General features: G+C 39.0%; 1 protein-coding gene across 3 annotated transcripts; it reads left to right on the forward strand.

Moving 5' to 3' along the window:
- The first annotated feature begins 25 nt into the window (after window positions 1-25).
- On the forward strand, window positions 26-25042 carry ARFGAP1 (ARF GTPase activating protein 1). 3 transcript variants are annotated; one of them, XM_080403980.1, is made up of 13 exons: window positions 26-415; window positions 3934-3997; window positions 4916-5025; window positions 6560-6731; window positions 7948-8048; window positions 8803-8892; window positions 9590-9686; window positions 12388-12444; window positions 13400-13432; window positions 16701-16757; window positions 18765-18824; window positions 20014-20090; window positions 20557-25042. In XM_080403980.1, the coding sequence occupies exons 2-13, from the start codon at window positions 3938-3940 to the stop codon at window positions 20912-20914; spliced, it is 1272 nt and encodes a 423-aa protein (XP_080260106.1). In that variant the 5' UTR covers window positions 26-415; window positions 3934-3937; the 3' UTR covers window positions 20915-25042. The 3 variants fall into 3 exon arrangements, with proteins under 3 accessions (XP_080260106.1, XP_080260107.1, XP_080260108.1); XM_080403981.1 differs by having other exon boundaries at window positions 8806-8892; XM_080403982.1 differs by lacking the exon at window positions 16701-16757.
- Window positions 25043-26503: the final 1461 nt, after the last annotated feature.

Here is a 26503-nt window from a genome sequence, read left to right on the forward strand (position 1 = left end):
GCCGCGTCAGGAGCCGCCGGTGCGTTACCGGCCCCTCGGGCTGCGGCCCGCTCCGCTGGGGCGGCCCCGCCGCCGTTACCCCCCGGGTCGCTCCCCAGCGTGACGGGGCAGCACGGCCGAGCTGGCGGCGCTTGGGCCCCCTGAGCTGTCACACGGGCCGGGCCCCGGGGGCAGGCGGGAGGTGCCGGCGCCTGGCTGGCGGCGCGGGGGGGAGGCCTCGACTTCCCCTCACGACGGCCTTCCCCTCCCCTTTATTTATCTATCTCTTCATATTATTTTTGTCTAGAAAGGAGAGGCCAGGGTGCTCGCCGGGAGCCCGGCCATGTTCTGAGGGAGGCTTGGGGATTCAGCTGGGACCCCGGTGCCGCAGGTGTGCGTGAAGAAGTCGCTTTCCGCGTCCCCTGTGAGGCTCTAGGTAAGGTGGCTGCGCCTCTCGGCGCACACGGCGGCACGGCTTTAAAAGTGGGCAGCGGCCCCAGTGCGGTGTTGGAAAGCGAGCCTCGCCTGCCGGGTGCGGGGCTGGCGGCCGGGGGTGCGGAGCGTTCCCTCAGCTGGGGAGGCCTCGGTGGCCGTGTGGCCCTGGGGAGGCCCGCGGGGAGCCCTCGGACCGCCAGGGCGTGTGGGCCACGTCACCGCTTCATCATTGTATACAGAACTGCAAAGCTCTTTACACCTGTCTGAATTTGCTGCTGCATCAGAGGAACAAAGTCCAGTTATTGCTCATTTCCACCTGAAAGTGGTGCCGCTTCTGCCTTTTCTGCTTGCTTTTAGCAAGCGAAAGTTTCCTAACATGGAACCTCATATGCTGCATATCAAGTTTTTGTTCTGGAAATAGCATGCTTGGGAAGTAGGAGTGTGAGATTGGTCTTTGTGAAGCTCTTGAAACCCTGGGTTCAAAATATTCATATTCTTCAATTAAAATTTATTCCTAAACTAAACATTTTCTTTATTGCTTCAGTCCATTTACATCAGATCAAAACAATGCGTATTTATTTATGGTGTCTGCACAGTTGATACTTCAGTATTTACTCATGAAGATTAAACAGCGTGGTGGCTACGTGCCCTGTCAGCTACTGGGGCTCAGCTTTTTTTGCATGGTGAACAATGATAATTTGATCGCTGAAAACTTTGTGGGCAAATATAGTTGAAAATAGACTAGACATCTCTAAGCTTTCCAAGACATAACATCTTTAGAGTGTGACTTTTTTTGTTGCCCCCGCTTCCCATGTTTCCAGTTGCTTTGGTGGATAAGCTGGCGGCCTTAGTTGCTCCTTCCTTGTCCTGGGTGATGCGGTGTGGATGAAGCTCTGTCTTTCCACTAGACATGATAGTGGTACTTGCTGCTTCTGGAATGTGTGTATGTTCAGGTTGCATTTGGCCAAAGTCTTTTATTTTAAAGTTTTTATCGAAAAAAGCGGTTATGGCAGACCTAAGGGCAATTGCTTCCTCTGTTGACTGGAGTTGCAGATCTGAAACTCGTGCTGTATGTAAATGCTTGTAGGGTGTATGTTGTAGGATGGATGTCTCTTTTTGCTCTGTGGAAAATTCCTGACTCATGCAGAATTGGAGTGGGAAGAGGCTTTCCTGTTCAGCTCCAGCAATTTTTGCCATTGAGGCTGGAAGGCCTTCACATATATTCTGCTTCTGTTCTTTATTCTGAATGAAAACCTGGGGAAAAAAAAGAGGAAAAAAGTGGTAAAGGAAGGCTAGCGGCAAGGGGAATGAGCAGTAAACCAAAGAGAGGGACATTGTTAACCGGTACAAGAAGTTGCTGAGGAATTCCAGCCCTGAGGAGAGGGAGCTGGCATGCAAAGAAAACGTAACAAAAATGGCAGAGAGGAAGGCCCAAAGTCTGCACAATTGTCTGCCTGGCTATTACTGCTAATTTATTAATTTCTGTACTGTGGAAGAATTTTTCCTTATGTTGCTAGTGAAAAATAGTGGAATTGAAGATGTGGACTTTATGTAAATGTGTTTATGATCTCTGTTTAAGATACGAGCGAATGTGTTTTAGGTATAGTGTTAACTCCCTCCTCGTGCAGGAGGAAGTTATGTAAAATGTTGCTATTGGAATACTATGGGAGAAAGTGTGTTTCATTACACAAAGGGTCACTTGCCACACTTTTGCTTTGCTTTTCTGAAAGTTACACAATTTCTATTTATAGATAAAGATAATTCTCTTCAGTTTTAATTTGATGCAGGATGACTGGAAGATTTTACTCACCATTAATTACAGTAACCTTTTCAGTCTAACCCACTTTTTTTTCACAACTTACCTGTTTTTTCTAATACATATTAATTAAGATTGAAAGGTAGCATATTCTAAATGTCAGTGAAAACCTTGTCCCTTAAATTACACAGAACTAAGTATTTGTCAACGAGACATTTATGAAGCTAGTAGTGCTTTAAAGGCAGTGAGTTCTGCCACAATTAACTTCTACTTTTAACAGTGATAATATGTAGGTACAATGTTGAACTTGCTTCTTTCGGAATCATGTTGTCTTAGCTGGTAGTGCGTATAATTGTATTTCTTGTACCACTGTGGTTGCGGTTCCCAGGAAGGCTGTTCTGCTTTAGAGATGTCTAAGAAATTGACGTTGCCGCATTCATACAAATTTAATGTTTCCTTGCCTGTGGCATTTTTTCCTTTTAAAATAGCCTTCCTTTTCTAATTAAAGATATGTTCTCCCTCCATCTCCTACTGGCTTGCAGCAATTGTACATAACGCTCAATCTTTACCTTCTAAAATTATTGCAAGATTGTTAATCCTATTGATAATTGAAGGGCTTATAACTGTTTAGTCAAATAGCATAGTGAACAAGTGTCAAAGACTTGCGTAAAAGAATTTCTGCCTTTCAGACAAGTATTTGATGAAAACATGGACCTGCTTTTTTTGCTTTGTATCTTCACAGACCAATAAGCTTGGCATGTAATAGTTGGTGCTGTTTCTAATCAGTTTGGTGACTTCTCTGTCTTTTATTACATCTTAGAATTTCATTTTCTGGAGTAGAAATGAAAAGATGGACTGGACATAAAAAGGAAGAAGATATATTGTGTAAAGTTAATTTAAATATCATAGATCATAGTACCAACTTAGTTGGAAGTGTCAATTCATTTTTTACCTACATTGCAGTCTTATGCTGCACCCAACGCTATATTTCTTTTAATCGTGAGCATTGTGTACTTTCAGTTTTTCCAGGATGTGTACTGTGTGTGAATCACATTTTTTCTTTTAGTGTAACTTTTATCTGTAGCTTGACACTGTTCCCTGCTGCTGCGTTTCATGCTTTGTAAAAATTAAAGAGTAAAGATGATGTGGTCTGCCAATGAGATGTGACCATTGGGATTAGAATGCTATTTTATGTAAAAGGTCCCAATAATTGCCTTATTTTCTTTGAATTCGATTTACAAGCAAATTTCAATCTTTCTGGAAAATCATAATTTTTCTGTATCTTCTAGTAAAAAGCTCCTTTAGCAATGTGTTCAGCACTTTGAAGTGTAGGGGGTTCTATTATTTGCTTAGGTCTCTAGTTGTGTGCATGTCATTCCATGTAATCATGCATGATTATAAAGTGCTTTCAGAAATGGTAGTGGGAGCCACATCAAATAAGAGACTGTTTTCATACCACATACGCCATGGAAGGGTTTCCATGTATTTCACCCCCTGCCCCCTTTTCAGCTATGGCTGAATTGCACCTTTCCTGTGGATGATTTAAGATGACTAAATGCCTCAAAACTTACAAAGTAAATGGAAAAGTAAGGTGATGGGTTTGGTGATGTTTTGTTTGTTTGTTTTTCTCCTGCAGTTGGTTGTGATTGAGTGGTTTAGATTGCAAGCTCTTTCTCATAGAGATATACTTGTAAGGTACTGAACGTCTTGCCGATATCAAATCCTTGAATATGACTTTTTTTTTTCTTTTTCTTCTTTTGTAGAATCATGGCAAGTCCAAGAACAAGGAAAGTTCTCAAGGAAGTCAGAGCACAAGATGAGAACAATGTGAGAAAATTATAATCTTCTTTAGATTAGTTGCATAGACTTGAATTTTCTTTTTACCTAACCCAGATATATGTTGTGGTCTACTACAGCTGTCGTCTTTATAGCACTAGGATGGCTAATTAATGACAGCGTATAAATTTGGGTATCTTATATTTGTGTTAGTTCCCGTAACTTTTATTCATATACGTCTTATAATACATTGCTGTGTATTTAGCATGAGTCTTTCAGGAGTTGTACTAACACTGTAACCCCTGGAGTCTACTAAACAAGTGAGTCTTGGGCGCAGCTTAACTAAAACCGTCTTTTTGTGGTAACTTGATTATATGCTACCTTAAATGTGGTAGCACATGGACAGGTTCAGCTTTATTTATATCGATGTGTTAAACCTTGAATGGTGATTCCAGTCATAAGCACTTAAGTTGTTGCACTGTATAAGCAATAAAGCTATTTTAAAGAAAAATCTCTGTTTAGATCTGCTATCATTTACTGCCAAACTATAGTATGACTGAATAAAGTTTGGAATGTTTAAGTGCTGCATCTTTATTTTGCCAAGGAAATCTCAGGAATTCAGTTTGGTTACTTTCTCCTCCTACAAGGCAATATGGAAATGAAATCAAGTTTGCTCATTAATTTCAATTTGCTCATCTGTATTTCCTCACTGGTTTTTGGTAGCTGGTACACTGATTTTTATAATCCGAATCAGGCAAGTTAACGAGTATTTTTTTCCATGCAGCATAAATATTTATTTGAAGGAAGCTTATGCTGTTAGGGGAGGTGTTTCCAAACACTGAAAACTCTCCCTTCTGAAATTATTTTCTGTGTGTAACATCTTCATGATTTGACTTTTTGAGCTGTACTGTGAAAACTTCATGAACAAGTGATGGCTGAGTGCTAGAGATAATTGTTTTTCTCTCTCAGGTCTGTTTTGAATGTGGTGCGTTTAACCCCCAGTGGGTGAGTGTGACCTACGGAATTTGGATCTGCCTTGAGTGCTCAGGAAAACACCGAGGCTTGGGAGTTCACCTCAGGTCAGCCTTTCAAGCAGACTATGGACTGAGTTGGGTTACCCCAGGGTGATTTATGGGCTGTGAACAGCATGTATTGTTTTGGAAGGGTATAGAATGTCTCAATTCTGACATTTCACTGGCAGTTTTGCTTCATACTCCTCCCCAAAGCAAGCTTTACTCTCTATGCCTTGTCTGTAATTAGTCAGGGTGTGTGCTGCATCAGTGTGGTGATGTTGTGCCCAGTTCTAGAAAGCAATGTCTCCAGCTACATCCTGAGGTTGTGTGGTGGTGTTTGGTAATACTACCGTAATCCTTGCACTCTATTCTTGTAATCTTGTATAAACTTCATTGATGAAAACTGGAGTAGCACTAGAGCAGCTTGAGAGTCAACCAAAGAAAGTCACAGTATGCTTACAGGATGGTTCTGTAGTGTATGCAACTGTATAAGACACTTTATTCTGTTTGGGATATTAATTTTTTTTAAAATATAAGTGATCGGGTTTGCTATTTTCTAAGAAACATACTCGACTGAGATGGGAATCTATGGAATAAGAACGGCTATGTGTTTCAGGGACTCACTGTGTATATGTTGTGTGCATGTATATATAATGGCGGCAGAACATGGGATAGTTCCTGCAATGATAAAGGTGGAGAAAGTCCAGGAGGGAAATGGCCAAAGCAAGGACGTCATTCAGAAGTACATGCTTTGCTTTTCAAAGAGTGATTTGAAACTCATTAGTGAATAGAAATTGCGTAGGAAATGAGAGTTTGGAACTATTCTGTATGTTACATAAAAGAAAAAAATTAAATTACTGAGGTGAGGATATGATGAACGGTATTTCTTTAGGGACAAAAATAAAAAAATCAGTCAAGATACAAGTTTTAAAGAGCCTTCTTGATGATGATGTCTCACTTTTTTTTTGCCCCTGTGACCTTGTATTTAACAACAGGGCACTGTTTGGTTTTTTGTGGTTTTTTTTGCTTGGGTTTTTTTTTTAATATTGTTTAATGAACAGTAGCAAGAATTTATGGCTCAAAGCAGAGTTGAGGTGCTGACTGCAGTCAGAAATGCCCTGGGATGAGGTCAGGTTAAAAGGGTTGGCTATTTCAGGCAGTGAGCTGTCACTACTTGAGGGTTGTTGTGAGCAGAAGCATGGAGTGGGACAGGAGATGTCCTAACAGGTCACTTAAATGTAACTGTGAGAACACAGAAAAAGAAAATTGCACAGTGAAGAAGTGTGAGAAAAGTTTCTTTAATATAGTGGGTTAGATTAATTTCTGGACTTGAAGAAAGCTGCTTTTTCTGTCACTTCTGTTGACTGTCTTCTCTAAGTGCCAATAAATGGCATGATTTTAGCTTATTTCAATGAGGATCTGACCACTTTCTTGTAATGATGTATCTGTACTTAGAGAGTGTTCTCTAACACGTTTATACTCCCAACGCTTGAGATAGTTTGTAATAAGGCGGGAATAGGGTTTTTGTCCTTGCTGATATAGCAGGAAATTTATAGAAAGTTGTGATTTTAATTTTGTTAAACCCTCCGCTGTGTTTCAGTTTTGTACGTTCTGTAACCATGGACAAATGGAAGGATATTGAGCTGGAGAAAATGAAGGCTGGAGGTAATAGCAAATTTCGAGAGTTCTTAGAGTCTCAAGATGACTATGATCCCTGCTGGACAATGCAAGAAAAGTACAACAGCAAAGCTGCAGCTCTTTTTAGGGATCAGGTAAGTTCAGTTGTGTGGCTGTGTCCTCATTCCCTACCCTCTGAAAGTATCAAAGTACTTTGTAAACAGTTGTTCTTGAAGTGGGGGCTGGCAGGGAAGTGAGTAGTGTAGTAACCCTTTGAACCTCTGCAGTGGTTCTTGAAAGGGATAAGTCTTAGGGTGCTTCTTCCCAATTCTTGTAAGAGTTTTCATTAGAAACTTCCTCTTCTGCATTTGATTGAGGTGACTCAGATTTTCACTGCTACAGTTTGTCGCAACTATTTAGTCAGTGGAGCTGTCGCAGTCCACAGTAGACAGTTTACTACTTCAGCAGTACAGTTTTAGCTGAAATGATTGTTGATCAATCTGTTGTGGATGCAGTAAACAAAATGGTAGATTAATTTGCCAAACACTATCAGGCCTATAAACAAGTCAGTAATGGTAATGGCATTATCATTTTGTGGAGGTTTGGAATTTCCAGAAATGAAATAACAAACAACTTGAACTCAGGAGCTTAGAGACTTACAAAGATACTGTATTTTTATGCTGACCCTGCCATGGAAGGGGTAAGAAGGTACATTCTGTGCTCACTGGGATATCCATGCAGCTTTGAAGTTTGTTGTGAGTTGTCTCTTTGCATCTTTAGAAGTTGCTAGGAATAGGAGATGGTTGGCTGAAGTGGACTATCATGATGATAGCGAAGAATTTATAAGTTGTGTGCTGTAGGCCTTTTAGTGTGTGAAACGGGGAACTGTAGGATTTCTGGGGCAAGGCCTTCGGAAATTTATATTAACTTGCTGAAGTTATGACTTGGATGGGGGGAAGAGTATGGGGTGAAGAGATGAAGTTCAGGTCCTTTGTTTGAAGAAGGCAGAGAGCTTTTAAATTCTGTGCGCGTGTTTTAGCTGCCCTATGCCAGAGTATAAATCCACCTCTTTCTATTGCTCCATTATTCTGTCATTAGTGCTTATATCTCTTAATTAATCTAGTCTTTTCAAACCAGATTTGCCTGTTTGAAGAAGTTTGAAGAACTGCCAGAAATAAAATCAGTGTTCAATTCAACTTTGCTAGCCTAAGATTCAGAAAAAAAATGGCTTTATTGTGGAAACAAATTAATTGATCTATGCAGCTGGCAGCAGATTGGGAGAAATGACTTGTCCTCACTTTACAGGATCTGTGTATAACTTGCATGAAAACTTTGACCTAGGATTCTTGATTATTTTCCTACCTCTTCTAGGTAGCTACCGTAGCTGAAGGCAAGGAGTGGTCCATTGAAACTTCTCCTGCCAGGAACTGGACCCCACCTCAGCCTAAAATGTCCCTCTCTTCAACTCATCGGTATGTATTTTTGTTATCTGATGTTGATCTGTCTGCAGCAGGATCAAAGCCTGATGTTCTAGCGTCTTCTGGTTTTGTTCTGTTGATGGTGTTGTCTGAACAAGCATTTCTTTTGCTGAAATTCAGGAATATGAGGTAGCAGGGTTTTAATTTCTGTAGTAACTCCCGCCGCCTCCTCCACCTGAACCTTAAACCGTGGCAGAGACAAGTGAGCAAGAGCAGAGAACAAGCCACGCTGCTTTTATCTCAGCTTCTAATACACCTTGGACTAGTCATTGTGTCAATCATACGTAGTGTGTCACAGCCTTACCTTAACTACAGTGCTCTTCCAGTTAGTGATTGACTGCCAGGGAAGAAGAAACAAACTTTTTCTGTGTGGTGGTAATTACTCACAGGGGTGTCGAAGCTGGACTGCAGCAGTTCCGTTTTTCTGCTTTTGCATGCAGTGTTTATTAGTCTTTCCACTAAAGAATCAAGTTAACTGAAAAAGTGTAAATCAAGAGAACAAGCACTTCATTCCTAGTTGTCATCTGGCAAGTTCAGGAGCTAGCTATAGCCTGCATAGCATTGTTGGGGTCTGCTGTTGCTTTATTCATTCAGTACTCCAGTGGCTTTTAGTGGTTGCATTAGAGTTCCCTGCTTGATAGATAAAAGAAATAATCAATTATGCACCTGTATTATGATGATATACGTCAGGCTGCACTGCTGAGCTAGTGGGTTTTGCTTTACGCAGTTTAATTCTTAAATCTTTCAGTAGTTCTGCTGGACAATCTCAGACTGCAACTGCCTCTTCAGACAAGGCTTTTGAAGACTGGTTAAATGATGATGTCAGCTCCTACCAAGGGTAATGCAGTATTTATTTTTGAGTGCCTGGCCTCCTACCATAACAAAGGTTTGGATGTTATACTACAGCTACACAACTGTGATCCTGATTAACTAGTTAAGTTACATCTTGTTTATTATTAAAAATATATTTTATTTTTATATACATATATAAAAATACATGATAAGGGATAAGATGAAGAAGGTACCTTTTAAGCATTTGCATAGCAAAAATGTTTGAATAGCATTGAAGAAGGAGCTTGTAGTTCAAAATGTTGCTGTGGTGGGCTCCAAACGATGGAATTTTTAGTGCATATAGTATTTTATAGTGATATGAGTTAAACAGGGGTATTTATAAAGCTAACACTGTTTTCTTCTTTCTTTTTCCCATTTTCATGTATTGCTTTATTAGGATTTACTCAGACTTCTGATATCAGTGATCTGTTAAACATGGAGAATCATTAAGACCGTATCAGCTTTAATAGGGGACATTTTAATTTGCAAGGATTCCCCAGTGGATCCTTGTTGGTGTTATGTCTTTATTAAGTGAGTGGTTTTGCATTTCGGGTGCTGGCTGCTTTAGGACTTTTTTTTTTTTTTTCTGGGTGTATTTTAAAGTCCGTTAAACAATTGTCATTTTTTTATGTTTGTCAGGTTTTTTAATGGTTTTAATGAACACATGCAAATACAGATGCTGTTTATTCATTTTCTTGTGGTAGTGGCCAAGAGAACCGCTACGTGGGGTTTGGAAACACAGTAAACCCTCCAAAAAAAGAGGATGACTTCCTGAATAATGCTATGTCTTCACTGTACTCGGTAAGAAATCATGTCAAACTTTCTGTGACCTGAATTACCGTTTTCTTCTTTTCTATCCCCTGTTGTGGGAGAATGTAAGTGGAGAAGAGAAACTAAAGACTGCAGGTAGATAGACACATGCAGGGTATTCGTTGTATTCTCAAAGAGTGAAGAAGATACTGGTGGACTTCAAAAGGCAAAACGAAGGGAGAAACTTGAGAAAAACTGAGGAATTATGTCTGGTATCAGCTCATAGAAATAAGGAAATGAGAATATAGGAATGGATTAAGAACTAATACTGAACAGGGCTTGGAGAAAAACAAAAGAGAAATAATTACCTGTTGGGAACAGCAGTTAGGCTGCTAATGCTCTAAATGGATTAGCCATATTAGCGTGTTCAGTGGAAAACAACTGAAGTGTGTGTGTTTAAGGGTGCCAGAAGCCATGAGCAGTGATGAAAACATTTGAAATACTTGTGACAGGTTGTGAAAAGATAGCAGCATATGGTTGAACAGTTGTCATGATTAAAGTATAGATAGTGAAAGATGCGTTGTTGAAGGAAAATGGGAATAAAGTTGGAGGCTGTGAGGGACAGACACATTGGTGCTTTGATAGGCTGCAAAGTAACAGTGCTGAAAAATATTTGGGATTTCAAGTCACGCTGAAGTAGAGTAAGGTTTTCTACCAGGTTTAGCAGCCAGTAGTCTTCTGTAGGTCCTTATCGGTCTAAATATCCATACCAGGTTCCATTGTTATGTTGTTTTTTTTTGTTTGGTGTTTGTGGTTTTGTTGGTTTTTTTTTTTTAAACATAATAATTTCAGTAGAACAGAATAGAAAAAGGTAATGCCTGAGTCTTTGAAGAGCATTCCAGGTGATCCCACAGGGTGCTTAGTATAGGTCTGCTGAATATTTTCTAGGTATGTCATAGGTTGTAGGCCAGAGCTCGTATTAAAAGCCACATCTGTAATGTATTGCAGATGTGCTAAGACAGCGAAGGAGAGATGGCACTCTGTTGTCCGGGTTACTGTCAAGCTTTATTTGAATACATGATGTCATTGAAACCTGTGATTAAAATGCCCTCTTGTGACCACAGATACATACTGCAGTGCAATTTAAAGTCGTTTATTATAGTGAAACTGAATATTTGCATGCATATTCATCCTGGTGAGGAAACCAATTTTCCTTCCACAGTGTATGACTGTTTTTCCCCACACATGCTACATTTATGTACATACATTATTTTCTGCTGTTACATATCGGAAGGAGCATTTTCTGTAGAATTCACACCAACAACGCTATCCAACTTGTTCTGTAAAGAGCAGATGTAATTGCAGTTTAAGTTTGTCTGGAGCCTCTTGAGACTATGCTTGACAGAAAAACTACAAGACACATCACTTTTGCCTTTTTTGCAGTTGGTGATGTCGTCATCTTCCAGTGTTTCAGCATAGGACAAGAAGGGCAATTAATGAAGAGATTTGAAAAGGATAGGCAGAAAATTGTTTGCTTTTTTAAAAAGACGTTTCCTCAACCTAAATATGTGGTGTAGTCAAATGAAATAGAAGGGGTAGTGAGAAAAAGATTCTACAATTTACAACCTTTGTATGGAAATCTACCCAAAAGGTAACATATTACCTATATATACCAAAGTATCCACGCATTAAACAGAACTTCTACACTTGAATGGAAATCAAATTGATAAAAGGCAGTGGTAGACATGGATATTAACCTTGCATTCATAATGCTACATTTAAAAGATTCTGTACCACAGTTTAAAATTAGGTGGCGATGATCTGCAAAGAAAGAACATTGTATCTGTTTCTTCATTCATTATTATATACAAGGAAAACCACAGATATATTAAAGGTTGTTTCTGGTTTTTATCCTTTAAAGTAGGGTGGGGTTTTTTCCCCACTTCTTTTACTGGGCAGATTCTGGATAAATGAGTTAAAAGAACTAAACAGTAGTGAAGTGGGTTTTAATGATTTTGTTTAAAAAAAAATATTATTACAACCACTCTCCTGCTCTACTTTTTTAGCTAGTTTTTTTAATCAGTATCTGGCAAATCAGTAGTTAGAAGAAAACTTTTCGGATGCATTACAGAAAACTTTTTAAGAAATAGCTAATGGTTTTCAGATGCTCCAAGAATCAGTGAGGAAATAATTAAGATTTCTTTTGTTTTTAAAGATAAGATTTGCAGGGAACAAGCAGGTTGAAGCTTTATTATGAAGTGGAAAACTGCTGAATAGGCATTTTGTGTATTGCTGCCTCATATTTTTGAGCACCGATTCTTCTTTTCAGCTTTTCCAGGCATACATTTTAGCTGCTCATTGATGTGTTTTTTTTGGTTTTGTTTTTTTCCCCATCCTGTTGAAGCACCACTATCTGCTTACTAAGGTTTTAATGTCGTCTTTTTTTTTTTTTTTTCTTGAGGGGGAGAGGGGAGGGATTTTTTTTTCATATATCCATTTTTAGTAGAATAACATCTAAAGCACTCAGGTTTGTTCAAATTGCAGGTGTTTGGACACAAATAATGGAAGTTCATCACTACATTAGTTAAATGAGAAACTGTGATTTTTGCTTTTATTAGCACGTAGTTCTTGTGACTACAGGACAAGCTATATGGGAGGACATTTTGGCTTAATTTAACATGTAATACTGAACACGTGGTTATTCATTAGTGTTATTCACACATAGCTTGTGACATTCTCGCTTTCTTTAAAGGGATGGAGCAGTTTTACGACTGGAGCAAGCAAAATTGCCTCAGCTGCTAAAGAGGGTGTAAGTAAACAAAATGTATTTCAGTGTAATTCTTGTAAACTCAAAGGTTCTGTTAGTGTTCTAATAGTGATGTATCTTTAAAAAATATTACCAAGACAAACTAAATTCTGCTCTTTGTGTATCCTTGCCTATAAAATGGATGCATACTGAATGCAGATCTCTGCCTTAACTATTTCTTATGTTTCTGGATGGACACTTTGTAAATTTGTCCACTGGACGTAAGCATCAAGAAACAGCTCAACAAGAATTTTTATTATAAAGCAGAAATTTTGGTCTGTGCCAAATAAGATATCATTGCATTCTTCAGCAGGAGTTTAATACCAAGTTACAAACTGCTGATGGTTTTATAATTTTTCTTTCCTTCTGACTTCTCTCTAACTACAGCATTTTGGTCAGTTTAAATAGAAAGCTTGGTGGGCAGAGGTTGTGCCAAGAGGGACACTGTGGGAAAAACAGGCATGGTCTTCATGCTCTGCATGTTCTGCACACATAGATGACAATCATTCAACTAACTGTAGACTAAACCCAGAGGAAATAAAAATTTATTACGTTTTACGTAGATGATGGTGGAAACATTTTTTGTGGAAATAATGCATTACAACTTTTTTCAGCTTTGCTTAGTATTCTACCAAACATTTATGAGCGTAACAGTTCTCTTTTACTTTGGGTGACATTATGAGAGACAAAAATACTGATAATCATCCACATTAGCCCACCAAGGTCTAGTCTATATTGACCCTTTCTTCCCCTGGCTGTAAGTTGAGAAAGACTGATGCTTCCCCAGAGCAATCTGGAATGCCAAAGGTGGTGAATATGGATATTCTGTGTTCACTGTCAAGTTCTGGCAAAGGTCCTTTCTTCTTGGAGAGGATCACACATTTGGAAACGCTGCATGGATTTAAAAATCAAAAGTTTTATTCGTCATAAGCTTGAATGCATTTGCTTCTTTTCACAGGCTAGCAGGTTTGGATCCCAAGCAAGTCAAAAGGTGATTATAGATTTAGCTCTGTCTTATTGACTATAATTGGCTTGAAATGTCATGTATTTGCCTGCACCAACTGATTTAGACTTGATCAACAACAGACCAGTGTGTTTTTCCTTCATAATGCACATAGTAATTTTTAGGTTCTAGCTTTTATTTCCATGGGAATTGCAATCAACTGCAGTGATCAAATTAAGCAAGAAATAAAACAGTGGTTCTCAGCTGTGTGTAACTGTTGGGTGTATTGGAGAGACAGTAGAATGAAATGCTTTAATTCATGCGTGCTGGCAAACTTAAAATACCCTTATTTTATTTTTGTGAACCTTAAATATGGTCTATCTTGAAGTAGTTTTCTTGGCAATATAATGTAATGCAAGCAATCTTTCCATTACTAAACACTAATAAGATATTACAAATGTGGACTGCTTGATACTGTTATTAAATTAACCTGTTTGTGTGTATTTAAGTAAGCAGCAATTGCAAAAGCATTTCCCCTTTCAAACTAGGGTTAAACAGAGACAGTCAGACCTGAATTACACAGAGCTCTGACATAAGCAAGATCTGTTTGCGTGGAGAAGTTTTAAATTCAAATGTAAAAATGTGAAAAAGAATAGGATGCTCAACGTGCCTAAGTTCTGAGTGAGAGGGGGCTTATGTATATTAATATATGGTATAGGGAGTGTTACTTCGAACTACAACTCTTTTTGTATGTGTAACATTAACCTCGCATGTGTAGGATGGTATTGCTCAAAACAAATGCAGAACTGCAGGTGTTGTTGTTCAGACGGATGTATGCAGTAGGATTTTAATATTCCAAATAGCAAGCCAAACTTGTGCATGTTTTGCAACACAAATGTCTTGTTAAAGCACCCAAACTTGCTACTTAGAAGCTTGAAAGTATCTGCTGCTTGGCTTATGAAAGAAAAACTTAAATGTTACACAAGTCTTCCTCTTTCACTCCTTCCAGCAGTTTGCCTTTTAGAAAACTGTTCTCTTTTTTTGGTATTATTATCAAATGTAAATATAATACTAAATGTAAAAGCTCATCACATCTACTGATGAGGACCACAGCAACATGGGGCTCTAGAGTCTAAGCTGTGTTACTGAAGCTTAAATTTTGTTCCTGAAACATCTCATCCTTGGCTCTGTAGAACATATTTAACATCTTTTTGAGTAATATGTTGTTTGAAAATATATTTGGTGTCCAGTGACCAAACATATTCACTGTTTGTCTTGTCAGTAGATGTTAAAACTAGAAAAGGTTTATGCTACTTAACTTGCCTGAAAAAATGCTGCCAATTTTTTGCTAAAAGCTGCTTCTACCTTCCTTGCTCTTTCTCTTTTGCTGTCTGGGTAAAGTTTTGGGGCTACAAGCAGCAGCCAGAGCCGGTAACACCCTCACATATATTCTTGTGCATGGACTCCTTGTCACTATTCGTGCTGAATATGTGCATTTGCTCTTGAGCTGTCTTTTCTTTATTTTGCCTTAAGTCAAATCTGTTTAGAATAATGTTGTGTGTTTCATATGGTAGTATTTCTTCAAATCTGCTTAAAATAGGTTAAATTGGATAGAGGTATCCAAGCTCAGTGATCTCAGAAAATACTCTGTACTTTTGTCCATGCTCTTTGTAATCACAAATTGCAGGATTTCTGCTTGCATGTCTGATTCAGGAATGCAGCATACCAAGAACTACCCTGGGGCGGTGTTGGAAGGCAGACTCTGTAACAAGTGCCCCATCGTGTAGGGTTTGTAATGGTACTTAGGATGTTATCCCAAATTTGACAACAGTAAAGAGGAAGAAGTGATTCAGATGGAAACGCAATTGTACCCAAATCTTTCTTTCCCATATTTACAAAATTATGTGGTTGAGTGAATGGGGTAACACAAGAATTCTTCCGAATTTTAGCAATGATTCCACTTAGCATAGTTCAACTGTAAGTCGTAGTGTATTAAAGTCTTTATTATATAACATAAACAGTTTTCCAGGTTTAATAGAGACTGAAGGATTTTTTCAAACATGTAAAATCTACTTTCTTGTTTTTCTTAAACACTTTCTAGCCTCACTTCTAATGATAACAAGCCTTATGTGATTTGATTCACATTTCTTACTAGGTGGAAATGGGGTTACCTTTTTGCCTTTGTCTTCTCAAATAACTTGCACTGGTAAGGAGTGGAAGTATTGGAGATAGTGGTGGTTGGGTAGAGGGGAGATGCGAGCAGAGCTGTGGCGAAGGGGAAGGCTTGTTACGCACTTGGGAGTCTGTGGAGGAAGGATATTCAGGGTGCCCCATCCCCAGGAAACACATGAATGAAGGAAGGCTCACAGCCTAACCAATGTTAGCAGTAAGATATAAACTCTTAGGAAATTAAATGTCATTAGTCTCTGCTAATGTTTAGGAATAATGCTTGTCTGGCAAGTGTATTGGCCCTTTTGGATTAATTGGGCTAATTCAGAAGGTAGTCAGTATAATGTGGCAATTCTGAAAAAAAGTTTAAGTCAATCAAGGCTTATTATGGTGGTAGGGAAAGGAATGATTTCAAATGAAACCTTTGCAAACCCTGCTGTCCTTGTGAATACTGTCTTATGAAAGTAATTTTGTGATTTGTACTGTAGGCTTGCATTTTTGTAAGATGCCTCTGAAGTACAATATCCTTACGCATTTTGTTCTGGATTGGAATAGATTTCTGAAGTTCTTTATTTTCTCTCCCTGCAAACTTGGAGCTTTGAAAAAGATCACAAAAATCTCTTGCAGCTTTGGCTGTTGTGTATAGCAATAGAAACAATTGGGCTGTTACTAATAGATGACAGTACCAGCATTACAAGACAGAAGAATTGGTGAAAAATTGGCCAAAAAGATCTAATTCTACATGCAATTCCATTTCTAAGGAAAAATAAGGGTGAATGAAGTCTGTTCTTCCAAATATTCAGCTTCAGGCATTAGCCAGGTCCCATCTTCTAGGCTGTTGCTGGTTGAACCATTGCTTCTGCTTCCAGTGCAAGGTCAGACTTTGCTTGGGCTCTGGGCATCTTCAATGACCTATTGCCATTTGTATCTTTTTTTAATTTATTTAATGTTTTCTGCAGCACTGTACTGTGTGTGCTTTTCAGCTCATTCTGCTAAGCTTAAGGCTTCACGTGTTTTTGGAGATACTGCTGAGAAATGAGCCTGCAGAAGATGTTGGCTGTGTTTTTTGGGTTTTGTTTTTTCTTGTTTTTATTTTTTATCCAAAGGAAAATATGACTGACTTTGTTTTTGTTTTGCTTTTAAATAGGCATCAGAGTTAGGTCAGACATTAAATGAAAATGTTCTCAAACCTGCACAAGAAAAGGTAACTTTGGAACTGGTTAAATTACTTGCAGAGCATGGTTATGCTGACTTAGGGAGGGATTGTTTCCTCCTGCCAAAATTGCTCAGTTTGTCAGTGCATCCTTCTGGTTTTTCATACATGAACACAATAGCTAAAGGGAAACATCAAATAATTCAAAGCTAGTATGTTAGGAAAGAAATAAAATATGAGGGTAATTTCCCTCCGCCAATCTTTCTCATGTCCACAAGGGTCTTTTTACATTCTTCCCTGTTAGATACTATTTTGTAGATTTCATGCTTTCAATAATGGAAGATGGGACAAGATGAAAACGCACTCTAAACGAATCTGAAAATCAGTTACTAAAAAGAAATATATTAGCAGTAGCATCTTTGAGTGTTAATTTCATAGTGTTTTACCCATCTGGCTGCCAGCATTGTTTTGATTCAGCTAAGCATCTTTGAGCCACTGTAGTTCATCTGCTGCCTCATCAGGGGCAGTAGAATTCAGGATAAAGCAGATGTTTTAAGATGAATGGGGGACAGTTTTTCAATAAAAGTAACACATTCCTGCAACCTTTATTTGGTATTTGTTCAGGATACTCTGATAGTCAGTTAAAACCAAATTCTGCATGCATTCAGACGAAAAGTGTGCCAGTAACATTCTGATTAACTGTTCTAGGTAATGTGTTGTTTCTAGGAAAATAGTTTGAAGCAGATTTTCACCTTGCCTTTAGAATTGTTAGTGACCAAAAATGTGTGGCTAAGGGCACTTCCAGCAGCAGTTGGAAGAAAGCGCACGCGCTGACCTTGGTCAATACACATAATCGCTGGTGGGCATGTGAAAAAAGAAGGCAGTCCTCTGAAGTGACTTGTGATCACGGATACTACAAATTTTAGTCAAAGATTCTCCCTAGTGTGCAACCTGTTGCTTTCCTGTTTCATATGTTTTAAAGAAAATGTGCTTTTACATCTTCCCCATTTGGCATGTGTTTGTTCTCTGCTTCTCGAATTTTGGATCAGCTCCAAAATTTTGATGAAGTCTTTTCTGAGAATGTGCTTTACTTCCCTGTGTACCTTTCCCCAAAATATATTGGTATTGATAAAGCAGACTACTTTTATTTTCATAAAAGAACCAATGCCACCACTTTGGGATATGGATTAATTTTCAATTTGAAAAGAATGTTTTTAATCACATTACAAAATAATATCTCTTGCGTTACCTTTATTAATTCAATGTTCTTTCCATAGCAGTTCAAATCACAAGCAAAGACTCTAATTGGTTTCCTAGTCCCTAGAATTATCCACAGCTCATTTCAGAGTGCTTACATGCCTTATTTTCAGGGTTATTTTTAGGGTGTATTTCCTTGAGCTGATTTTTATTTTTTAGGGCAATTTAATGAGGAATGTTGCATTCTATATTAAAAAAAAGAAGTCTATTTCCCTTATGATGTTGCACTGTTAGTTTTAAATAAGTTACTTTCTGAAGTAAGTATTCAGTGATCACTGCTTGCCACATACATGGTTATGTGAAATCATTGGCTTTGGAACAGTATTTTCATTATTTTTACTGAGTATTAATTGATGAAAGGCACCAGTTGTATTCTGGTTGTCCAATGTTTAAAGCCCTTTTAATATTGAAATAAGTATATATAAAGGACAGATAATAAAATAGTTCTGATCAGTTTTAATCTCCAAACTAAATCTTTTTATAATGTAAAATATATTCATAAAATGTCATATTTTCAGATTTTGTTTTTGTACTGGTGTTTTTATGCTCAGCATTAGTGTAATGATTTCTTCCTCAAAACTGTATATGTATCAGTAGAAAGTTTCCACAAACTTCAAAGGATTGAGGTTCGCTGCATTATAGATCAGTGGACTTTATATGTCATTTTCTTAACTTGGTTAGTTTTGACTTAAGTATATTTTTATTCACTTTCAGTTTAGTTTGTTGTTTGTTTTTTTTTTTCCTACACTTTTTGTTTTTCAGTAATTCTTTGACTAATTACCAATACTTTGATTCACGTAGGTGAAAGAGGGAAAAATATTTGAGGAGGTCACCGTGGGGGTATCACAGTTGGCCAGCAAGGTATGAAGTGGCCTGCCTGTCTTAAAGGAGGCCAAACAGTAAGCCAGTCTCCATATTCTTATGAAAAGTTTGTAGTGAAACAAAACCACAATGTGGCTTTTAGTCTCTGCTTGCATTGAATACAGAAATTTTGGAAGTGTAATTTTCAGCGTGCAGTGCTTCTGTTGGGTTATCAAAAAGCTAATAGAGTGTGATGTCGTCCTCGTAATAGTTTCATCGAGGGCATGATGCAGTTAGGCAGCCCGTGTCCCAAACACAAAAAGAAAGTGTCTGCTAGAGAATATGGAGACAGCTTGTGTACAGTTGTATGGTTAAACTTACTAATGTTCTGTACCTTTTTTCTTTGTCTTTTGCTGTCATTGCGTGGTAATGGGGTAAGTGCTGTCTGCAACTGCTCAGTACAGAATTCTTGCACAATCTAATACCAATTCTGATAACTTCTACGGTGTTACCTTGGAGGGTCTGTCATTCTAGCTCTGTGAGAGTCAGCACTGGAAACTCTATCACATACTAGTTCAGTTTCTTAAATGTTGGGATTATTTGAATAAAATAAGTAATGTTACCTGTTCTGTTTAGACCCTGGCAACTTGAAGTCTGAATTCTGAGATCATCTTCCTTATCTGTGACTTAGAATGGTAACTTCTGTGGGTGATACTTCAGAATCTGTGTTTCTAATCCAATGCCAGTCATTATAATAACCTCCAAAGGATTCTCCTCGCGATCATGTTTATTCTAGAACTCAACTTTTGGCCTGTTTTACATGGGCAGTGAAATAATACTACTGAAATGGGGTGAGAGTAGTTTTGCAGAATAGTGTAAATATTAAATACTAGTTATATGAATCATAACATCAAAGAATCAGTGCTGTCAATAGGCTTAATTTTATGTAAGGAGTAATTCCAACGTTTTTGTTACGGAAGTCTAGGAGAGAATTCAAAAGCTGTTATTGATAATGGTAAGTGAAAGAACTACACTTGACCTACTTTCACATCTTCCAGCAGCATGATGGTGTCAAATGTTTGTTCTTTCCATCAACCATGTCAAAAATACGAATAAGTTGTGAGTGAAATTTTCTGGTTAAATGTGTTCTCTTTATCTGAGCAAGTAGAAGAATGTGTTGTGGCTCTTGCTGTTGGACTTGGAAAAGGTGTTGGTTCAGCCCAAATGAATGGGGTGTCTTCTTCTCTAGGTTCAGGGAGTTGGAAGTAAGGGATGGCGAGATGTCACCACTTTTTTTTCTGGGAAACCAGATGATAATTCTGAAAGGTATTTTTTTGTTATTGGTTTCTGTGTCTCTTTAAATGCATAATTTTATCTCCTGTGTGTTCTCTGCACTATAGTAGTAGCAGGTAATTTTTAAATATAGAGAAATTATTCTGTCTTTGCTAGTAGTCCTCCTGTATGTAATACAGGAGGAATTCAGTGTAAGTATTTATGATAGCTGTTAAACTGAGAGTAAGATAGTGTGTGGCACCTTGGTTTTAAAATTATTCCAGGTGCATACCCCCTTGTCCTGGGCCTATTAGTACTTAAGGTTCTTAAGAAAAATCTATGAATTGGAATATAAGTTTATGCTATTTGGAGCAATATATTTATTTCTCCTGCCTTTATCTGCAGTTTTTGTTTAAATAAAGGGCAGTAGTGTTATAGTTTCCTTTGTTTGTGATCATTTTGTTTCTCATAACTAATTTATTTCTACCTTTTTTTTTTTTTCACCCCCCCCACCCTATAGAAGACCAGCTGAAGGAGACAGCTACCAGAACAGTGGAGGGGAGGGCTACCAGAACAATGCTGTAGATCAAAGCTTCTGGGAGACCTTTGGCAACTCAGATCCACCAAAAGCTCATAAATCTCCAAGCAGTGAGAGCTGGACCTATGTGGACAATTCCACAGAGAAGAAGAGCTCTGATAGCTGGGATGTGTGGGGCTCGGGAACAGTCTCCAACAACAAGAACAGTAACAGCGACAGCTGGGAAAATTGGGAGACCAACTGGGAAAACACAGGAGGGGAGAGCAAGACCAGAAAACCTCCTAAGGCAACAAAAAAAGCATCTTCAGCTGACGATGGGTGGGATAACCAGAACTGGTAGAACTCTTGTTAACTCTGTTTTGCACAGCTAGGGAGGGGAGGCTATGCTGGCTGATAGAGGGGAGAAAGTTTTACACGCAACTGGAGTATCGTGATTGACCTTACTGATCTGTTACTTTTGTGCTTCCCATTCGTTCTTCTATCCCAGTTTAGGAAAAAAAAGAAAAAGGCATCAGAATCTTTTATTACATAAAGGTGGCTCTCCCTTTTTTAAAGATAGTGATAACTGCATTCTCCTTGCACTATTGAAACTGACTACAGTGACTTTCTTAACATGAGTGTTCAAAGGAAAAAAAAAATCAGTGCAAGCACACTTTCGTGGCTCAACCTTGCATGTGTAGGTTAATAGGTATTCATCCAGTCCTCATACAATTTGAGATGACTTGAGGTGTTTAATGCAAACAAAGGACAGGGTGTGTCTTGAAAGGACAGCTATTAAATGAGCAAACTGCAGTTGAATAGATCCAGTTCAAATGCCTTATGGATTGCGCTGACCATATTATGTCTGGCAATTCAAGATGGTTTTTAAGATACTGTTTTATTAGAGTTTTGTTTTTAAATGTTAAGATATTTTTTTTTTTGTCTTTTACAACTCTCCCCTTAGAATTATAAGGAATCTAGAGCTAGGTAATTATTTGTGTAAACTTACAGTTTTGACCTGAGCTGTGATGGGATATCTAGAATGGCTCTACTTGCCCTTCCTGCTTAATAGGTTAAGAGTTAGCACAGTGCAGCTCTCATACACAAAAGACAAAGTTGTGGCAATCTCCTTCCTTACCTATGCCCTTCTCCCAGTCTGAGTATTTTATATAGTCTGTTTTTATTCTGTCTTTTTTCCTTTTACCCATCTATTTTATCTATTCTGATAAAAATGAAATCTTTCTGTTGGTTATGGCCTTTTGGATATGTTTGGCAACTTGGCAGTGAAACAAATTTATAAAAAAGATTCCAGTAAGAAAAAGTGGGTGGAAAATATGAGAACGTTTTGGAGAAAGGCTGGCAGCAAGCCCCTTTCAAGATAAGTAGATGTCTGGATTTAATAGTAAAATTTAAATTAAGCAGATGTTTTCCAAATGAATCTTTAATATGTCGGGCTGTATTTCTGTTTCTGTCATGTATTCCTCCCCATTTTCTTTCTGGATCTTGTTAAAGAAACACTATTTCGGAAACTTTAGAAACTCCTTGTCAGCATTAAGGAATGGAATAGAAGATTCATTTATGTCTCAGTTTTGACCCAACAAATTGCTTTGCATGACACAAACTGTAACTTCTACAGAAGAACTGTGACTTTAAAAACAAAGGTGTCCTTTGTATCCCATTGTATTTTTGAGGTTGGGTTGCAAATGTACACTTGGCCCGAAAACAATCAGCTCGCTTGAAAACTTCGAATCATGATGTTGTCATGTAGTCTGCTTTGCTACCAGCATGGAGTTCTTTAGGTATGTATGAAGATTTACAGTAAAAAGCCTTTTCTTTTTAAAATTAGTTCAAGCAAACGACCAACCTAAGTTACCTTAAATAATGCCTCTTCACGGAGGTTTTTGAGCTCGTAGTAATATAAAGAGGTTAAAAAGGAAGGAAAATCATGAATCATGTCAAAAGTAGCAGATATTAAAGGCGGCTTAAGTCAGCATAGAAGTAGCTCTGTTTATAGCCTGATTCTGTATTTCTATTAGTAGGATCTTTCAGATGGTGAACAAAATATTTTTCTATTCTTCTCTCACCCTGTCCTGCAAGAGTTGGGATTTCTTTTTTCACCTTGCTTCTCCTGACAGTGTGGTCTCTGAAGCTCATGCAGCAGGACCTGTTGCTGCTCGCAACCCAAGCACTACTTAGGCTGAGCCATCCAGGGCGCCCGAGGCATTCTTGCGGGCACGCTGACCCTTTGGAAGTGCAGAAGGCACGAGACATCTTGGTTTACAATGCTGCTTGCGGTACTGTTGGCGGACGTTTACAGCCTGACTGTAAAACGAGGATTTTTGTTCTGCTTTTTCTCCAGTTCCAAGTATACCTTTGTCATAGCTCAATTGCATGTCAAGCGTAACTTTGTATTTTTATGCATACACCTCTGTTGCCTACTTGTCACTTGTCTGCTGCCCGTACGAAACTGTAATGCATGTACCGTGAGGGCGGTGCCGTGTGGTGTGTGTGAAGTGGCACTGCCCCGTCCGTGACTAACGGGTAGTCTTTGTGAAGTGTTGCAGTAGCGGTGACGGCAAAACGTGCCCGATGGGTTGCACTGTCTTGACTGCTGGTGTCTGTCCAGAGTGATGTGAAGCTGATTGAGCTTCCTGTGTACAAATTTATTACAGTTTCTCCTTCATAAACCTCCTGAAATAGCTCATAGCAGGATAAACTTTATTTCAGTCCATTCAATCAACAGTATTGTGATGTGTACGCGTACATTTTCCTCAGCTGTGTGGTTTGCCTAGGAGAAAACTGGTTTATTTATGTATCACTTGCAGCTACGATTGGCATGAGCCATTTGTTTTTTCTTCTGGTTTTATTTTTGTATCTCTTCAAACTTTGTTATAAATTAAACTCAACAGCCAGAGCCCTACTCAGGCGGAAGCTTTGCGTAGTGATTTTTCTTCTGGTTGAGGAGACGGTGGCAGAACAGTTGCCGTCTCTCTTTTTGCAGTGCAGTAGAGATACAACAAAATGCTACAACTCCCAGAAAGGTGTTACTGGAAGATAGTAAAACCTAATATAATGGCAGAAAGCGTAACTGCAGCCACAAAACTAGTATACCAACCGGTCCTGGTTTGACAGGGAAATTATTTTTCTTATAATGACTTGTCTGAATCTATAAATATTTTGCCATGTCTTCCAGAGGAGAGGATGAAATGAAGACATTTTCTTTTGCAAAGCCTCTGTTTTATTGGATTTTACTTTTTTGGGGGGTAGGTGGCTGGGAAGTTTCTGCCATTGGGAGAAATGCATCCAGTGAAGTTGTGTGTGTGGAACGAGTGTTTATGATTTAGATGCTCTTTTTAATCCCCCCCTCCTCTTCCCAAATCTTCTTCTTTGTTTCCGTTGGCCTGATCCCGAGCACTGTGACTGGGGGCATTGCGTGCGGTCTGCTGGAGCTGGGGCCACCTATCTAAGTGAGGGTACGGCCAGGAATCCGAGTGAACGCGAGGTTTGGCAAGGTGTCAGTGGCACCATGTGCTTCGTCTGTTTGCTGGATGACCAGGGCTCCGCTTTCCTTTCACTCCCACACCGCATTAACAGTTTTATGTTGTACAAGCCAAGTGCCAGGAGAGAACACAGTAGATGAAGTGACTGCTGCAACAGTTGGACGTTACAATGTTTAGTTTAAATTTCCTAGTGTTTCGAACTCTTTTATTTCTTTGTATGGCTTCAGGTTTGGAAAATAGAGAGCAGCTGGATTCCTACAGGTAGTCTGGTATAAGAAAAACTTGAAGACATTCAAGCCATGTGCCACTTGCAAAAGAGTGAAAGTCTTGGAGAATGTTCCCAAACCAGGAAACTAATCCTAGGAGTTAGGAATTATTTTAAAATGTTTCATTTGTGATTTGAAACCTGTTAATAATTATTACATTTCAAGAACTGCTTGTCCAGCTCTCCCTTATGGTTGATACCTCAAGGATAATGCTGCTGCTTTTATTTTCCAGGCCAGACTGTAACATTCCATAGGTTCATGATGTATTTATCAGTGTAATGATCTGTGCAATAATTTAAGAAGTGTAGGTAAAACCTCTGTTGTTTAAACCAGGATACATTTAAAGATACAGTGGTCCTCTTGGAGAATGGCAGTCTACCAAGGTATTTCACTTCTCACCTTACTTTGGCAATATTAATGATCCTGTGAAGAAAGGCTTGGGTAATCAGTGATTTAAACAGAAATGAAGAGACATTTTTATGTCCGTTATTAGAGTTTGATTGTTAGGCTTAGTGACCTCTAGTAGAGCCCTCTCTCATTTTCATGCCAGCAGAAACGCTCAGTATGGAGTACTGTATCTTTAATTTTCCTGACGTGTTTTTTGTGAAGTTCACAGGAATGGCAATTTCAGTGAACACTATTCCTTGTTCTGTAGAGTGGTACCGGACTTGAACTGCAGTGTCATCTTTTAAAGAGCATTACAATAAAGCAAAGAGATATGGAGCAGAATGGTGTTTAGCCCTTTTTCAGGAGACTTAACTTCAAACCCACGTGCATTAGCACAGCTTCTGTGACCTTTTGAATGGTTAGTTCTTACTGTGGTTAGCGTCACAGAGTGAACGCAAATCAGGGTGCTTCATAATTAAGAAAGTAGGGGAGTGTTGTTTCAGTATGAGCACAAAATTATCATGTTGGAGGAGAGTAACTGGCACTAATGATAACACATATATTCATGCTGTTAGTTATTAATGTGCTGGTGTCACGTGTTCTTCACTGCCAGTAGTGGAGAAAAGAAGCTGCCAGTGTTGATGGCAGAGCCAAAACCAGGTGTATCACCTCTATATTTCATTGGAGTTTCATCATCTAACTTTAAATGCTAATTTAAGATCCGTTTGAATTAGGAACAGTCTTAAGACAATATTGGTTGCCTCTTACTTAAAGAGAATTATAAATTAGAAATCAAAGTGGTTGCAAATAGATGGATGTATTCTGAGATTTTTATTAGCTTATCTACAAAGGCACTTATCACAGGAGAAAAAAAACTTTCAAAGCAGTTTTCCAGGAAGTGAGATTCCTGAGACGAGTCCTTCAGCTGGTGGTGAATCTTCACATTTGGATTCCAGTTTCCTTCGTTAGCCAGAGTGCCATGTGAGTACTCCAGATGATTGATGACTGCACTGAGCTTTATGTAAATTTAAATTATCTTGTATTATGTCCTTGGTTGGCAGGACTGAATCCTGCTTGCATTGTAAAAGCAATGTAATTGTTTTTCACACCAAAAGGTGGACGTTTGGGTTGGGTAACGTCACTGGTATTACTCCACTGATACCCTTTGTCCATTCTTGCCCTAACACCCTGTGCTCAGGGCTGCTCTGTGAGCTGGATGCAAAGTTTTCAGGTGGGATGACTTCCAAATAAACAGGCTCTGCTCATTCTGGAGGGAGGTTTTTGGCCCTGTGTTCTGACAGCATCTGGAGGCCAGTGATCTCGGGATGTACGAAACTCCCCAGAAAGCAGTAATGTGTGTCGTGAATTTCAAGCTGAGTGCAATCAGCAAAAGCTGATAGAAAAAGTGGAGTCTGTAGACCAGAAAATATCATAGCCCTTGACTTGAGGGAGAACAGATCACTACTACAGTTACGATGCCCCACTGGCTTCTGCTGGGTGAACATTTCTTTGTCCCTTGGCAGCTGGCAGCCTGGTGCTCTGATCCCACTAACAAGCTGGTGCAGTTGAAGCTGTTTTGCCGTTCTGTAGATGTTCACGTACACTTCTGTAGCAGACGCAGGCTCAGAAGATGGCTGCCTGGCTTTCCGGGGGCTCACAGCTCACTGACTTTAAGGAACCCAACATCTGTCCCTCTGAGGTGCCTGAGCAGGCAGCGGGGATGTGGTGTGTCCTGGTTTCCCTTCTCCTGCACTCCACCTACTCCAGCAGGTCCATCACCGGCGCTCTGCCTTTCAC

The sequence above is a fragment of the Falco punctatus genome, assembly GCF_963210335.1.
Source record: "Falco punctatus genome assembly, chromosome: 10".
Taxonomy (NCBI): Eukaryota; Metazoa; Chordata; class Aves; order Falconiformes; family Falconidae; genus Falco; species Falco punctatus.

Coding starts and splice junctions, on each gene's coding strand:
- ARFGAP1 (XM_080403980.1), top strand. CDS start 3,938: ATGGCAAGTCCAAGAACAAGGAAAGTTCTCAAGGAAGTCAGAGCACAA. Junction 12,445..13,399: donor CCTCAGCTGCTAAAGAGGGT/GTAAGTAAACAA, acceptor TTCTTTTCACAG/GCTAGCAGGTTTGGATCCCA. Junction 13,433..16,700: donor GATCCCAAGCAAGTCAAAAG/GTGATTATAGAT, acceptor GCTTTTAAATAG/GCATCAGAGTTAGGTCAGAC.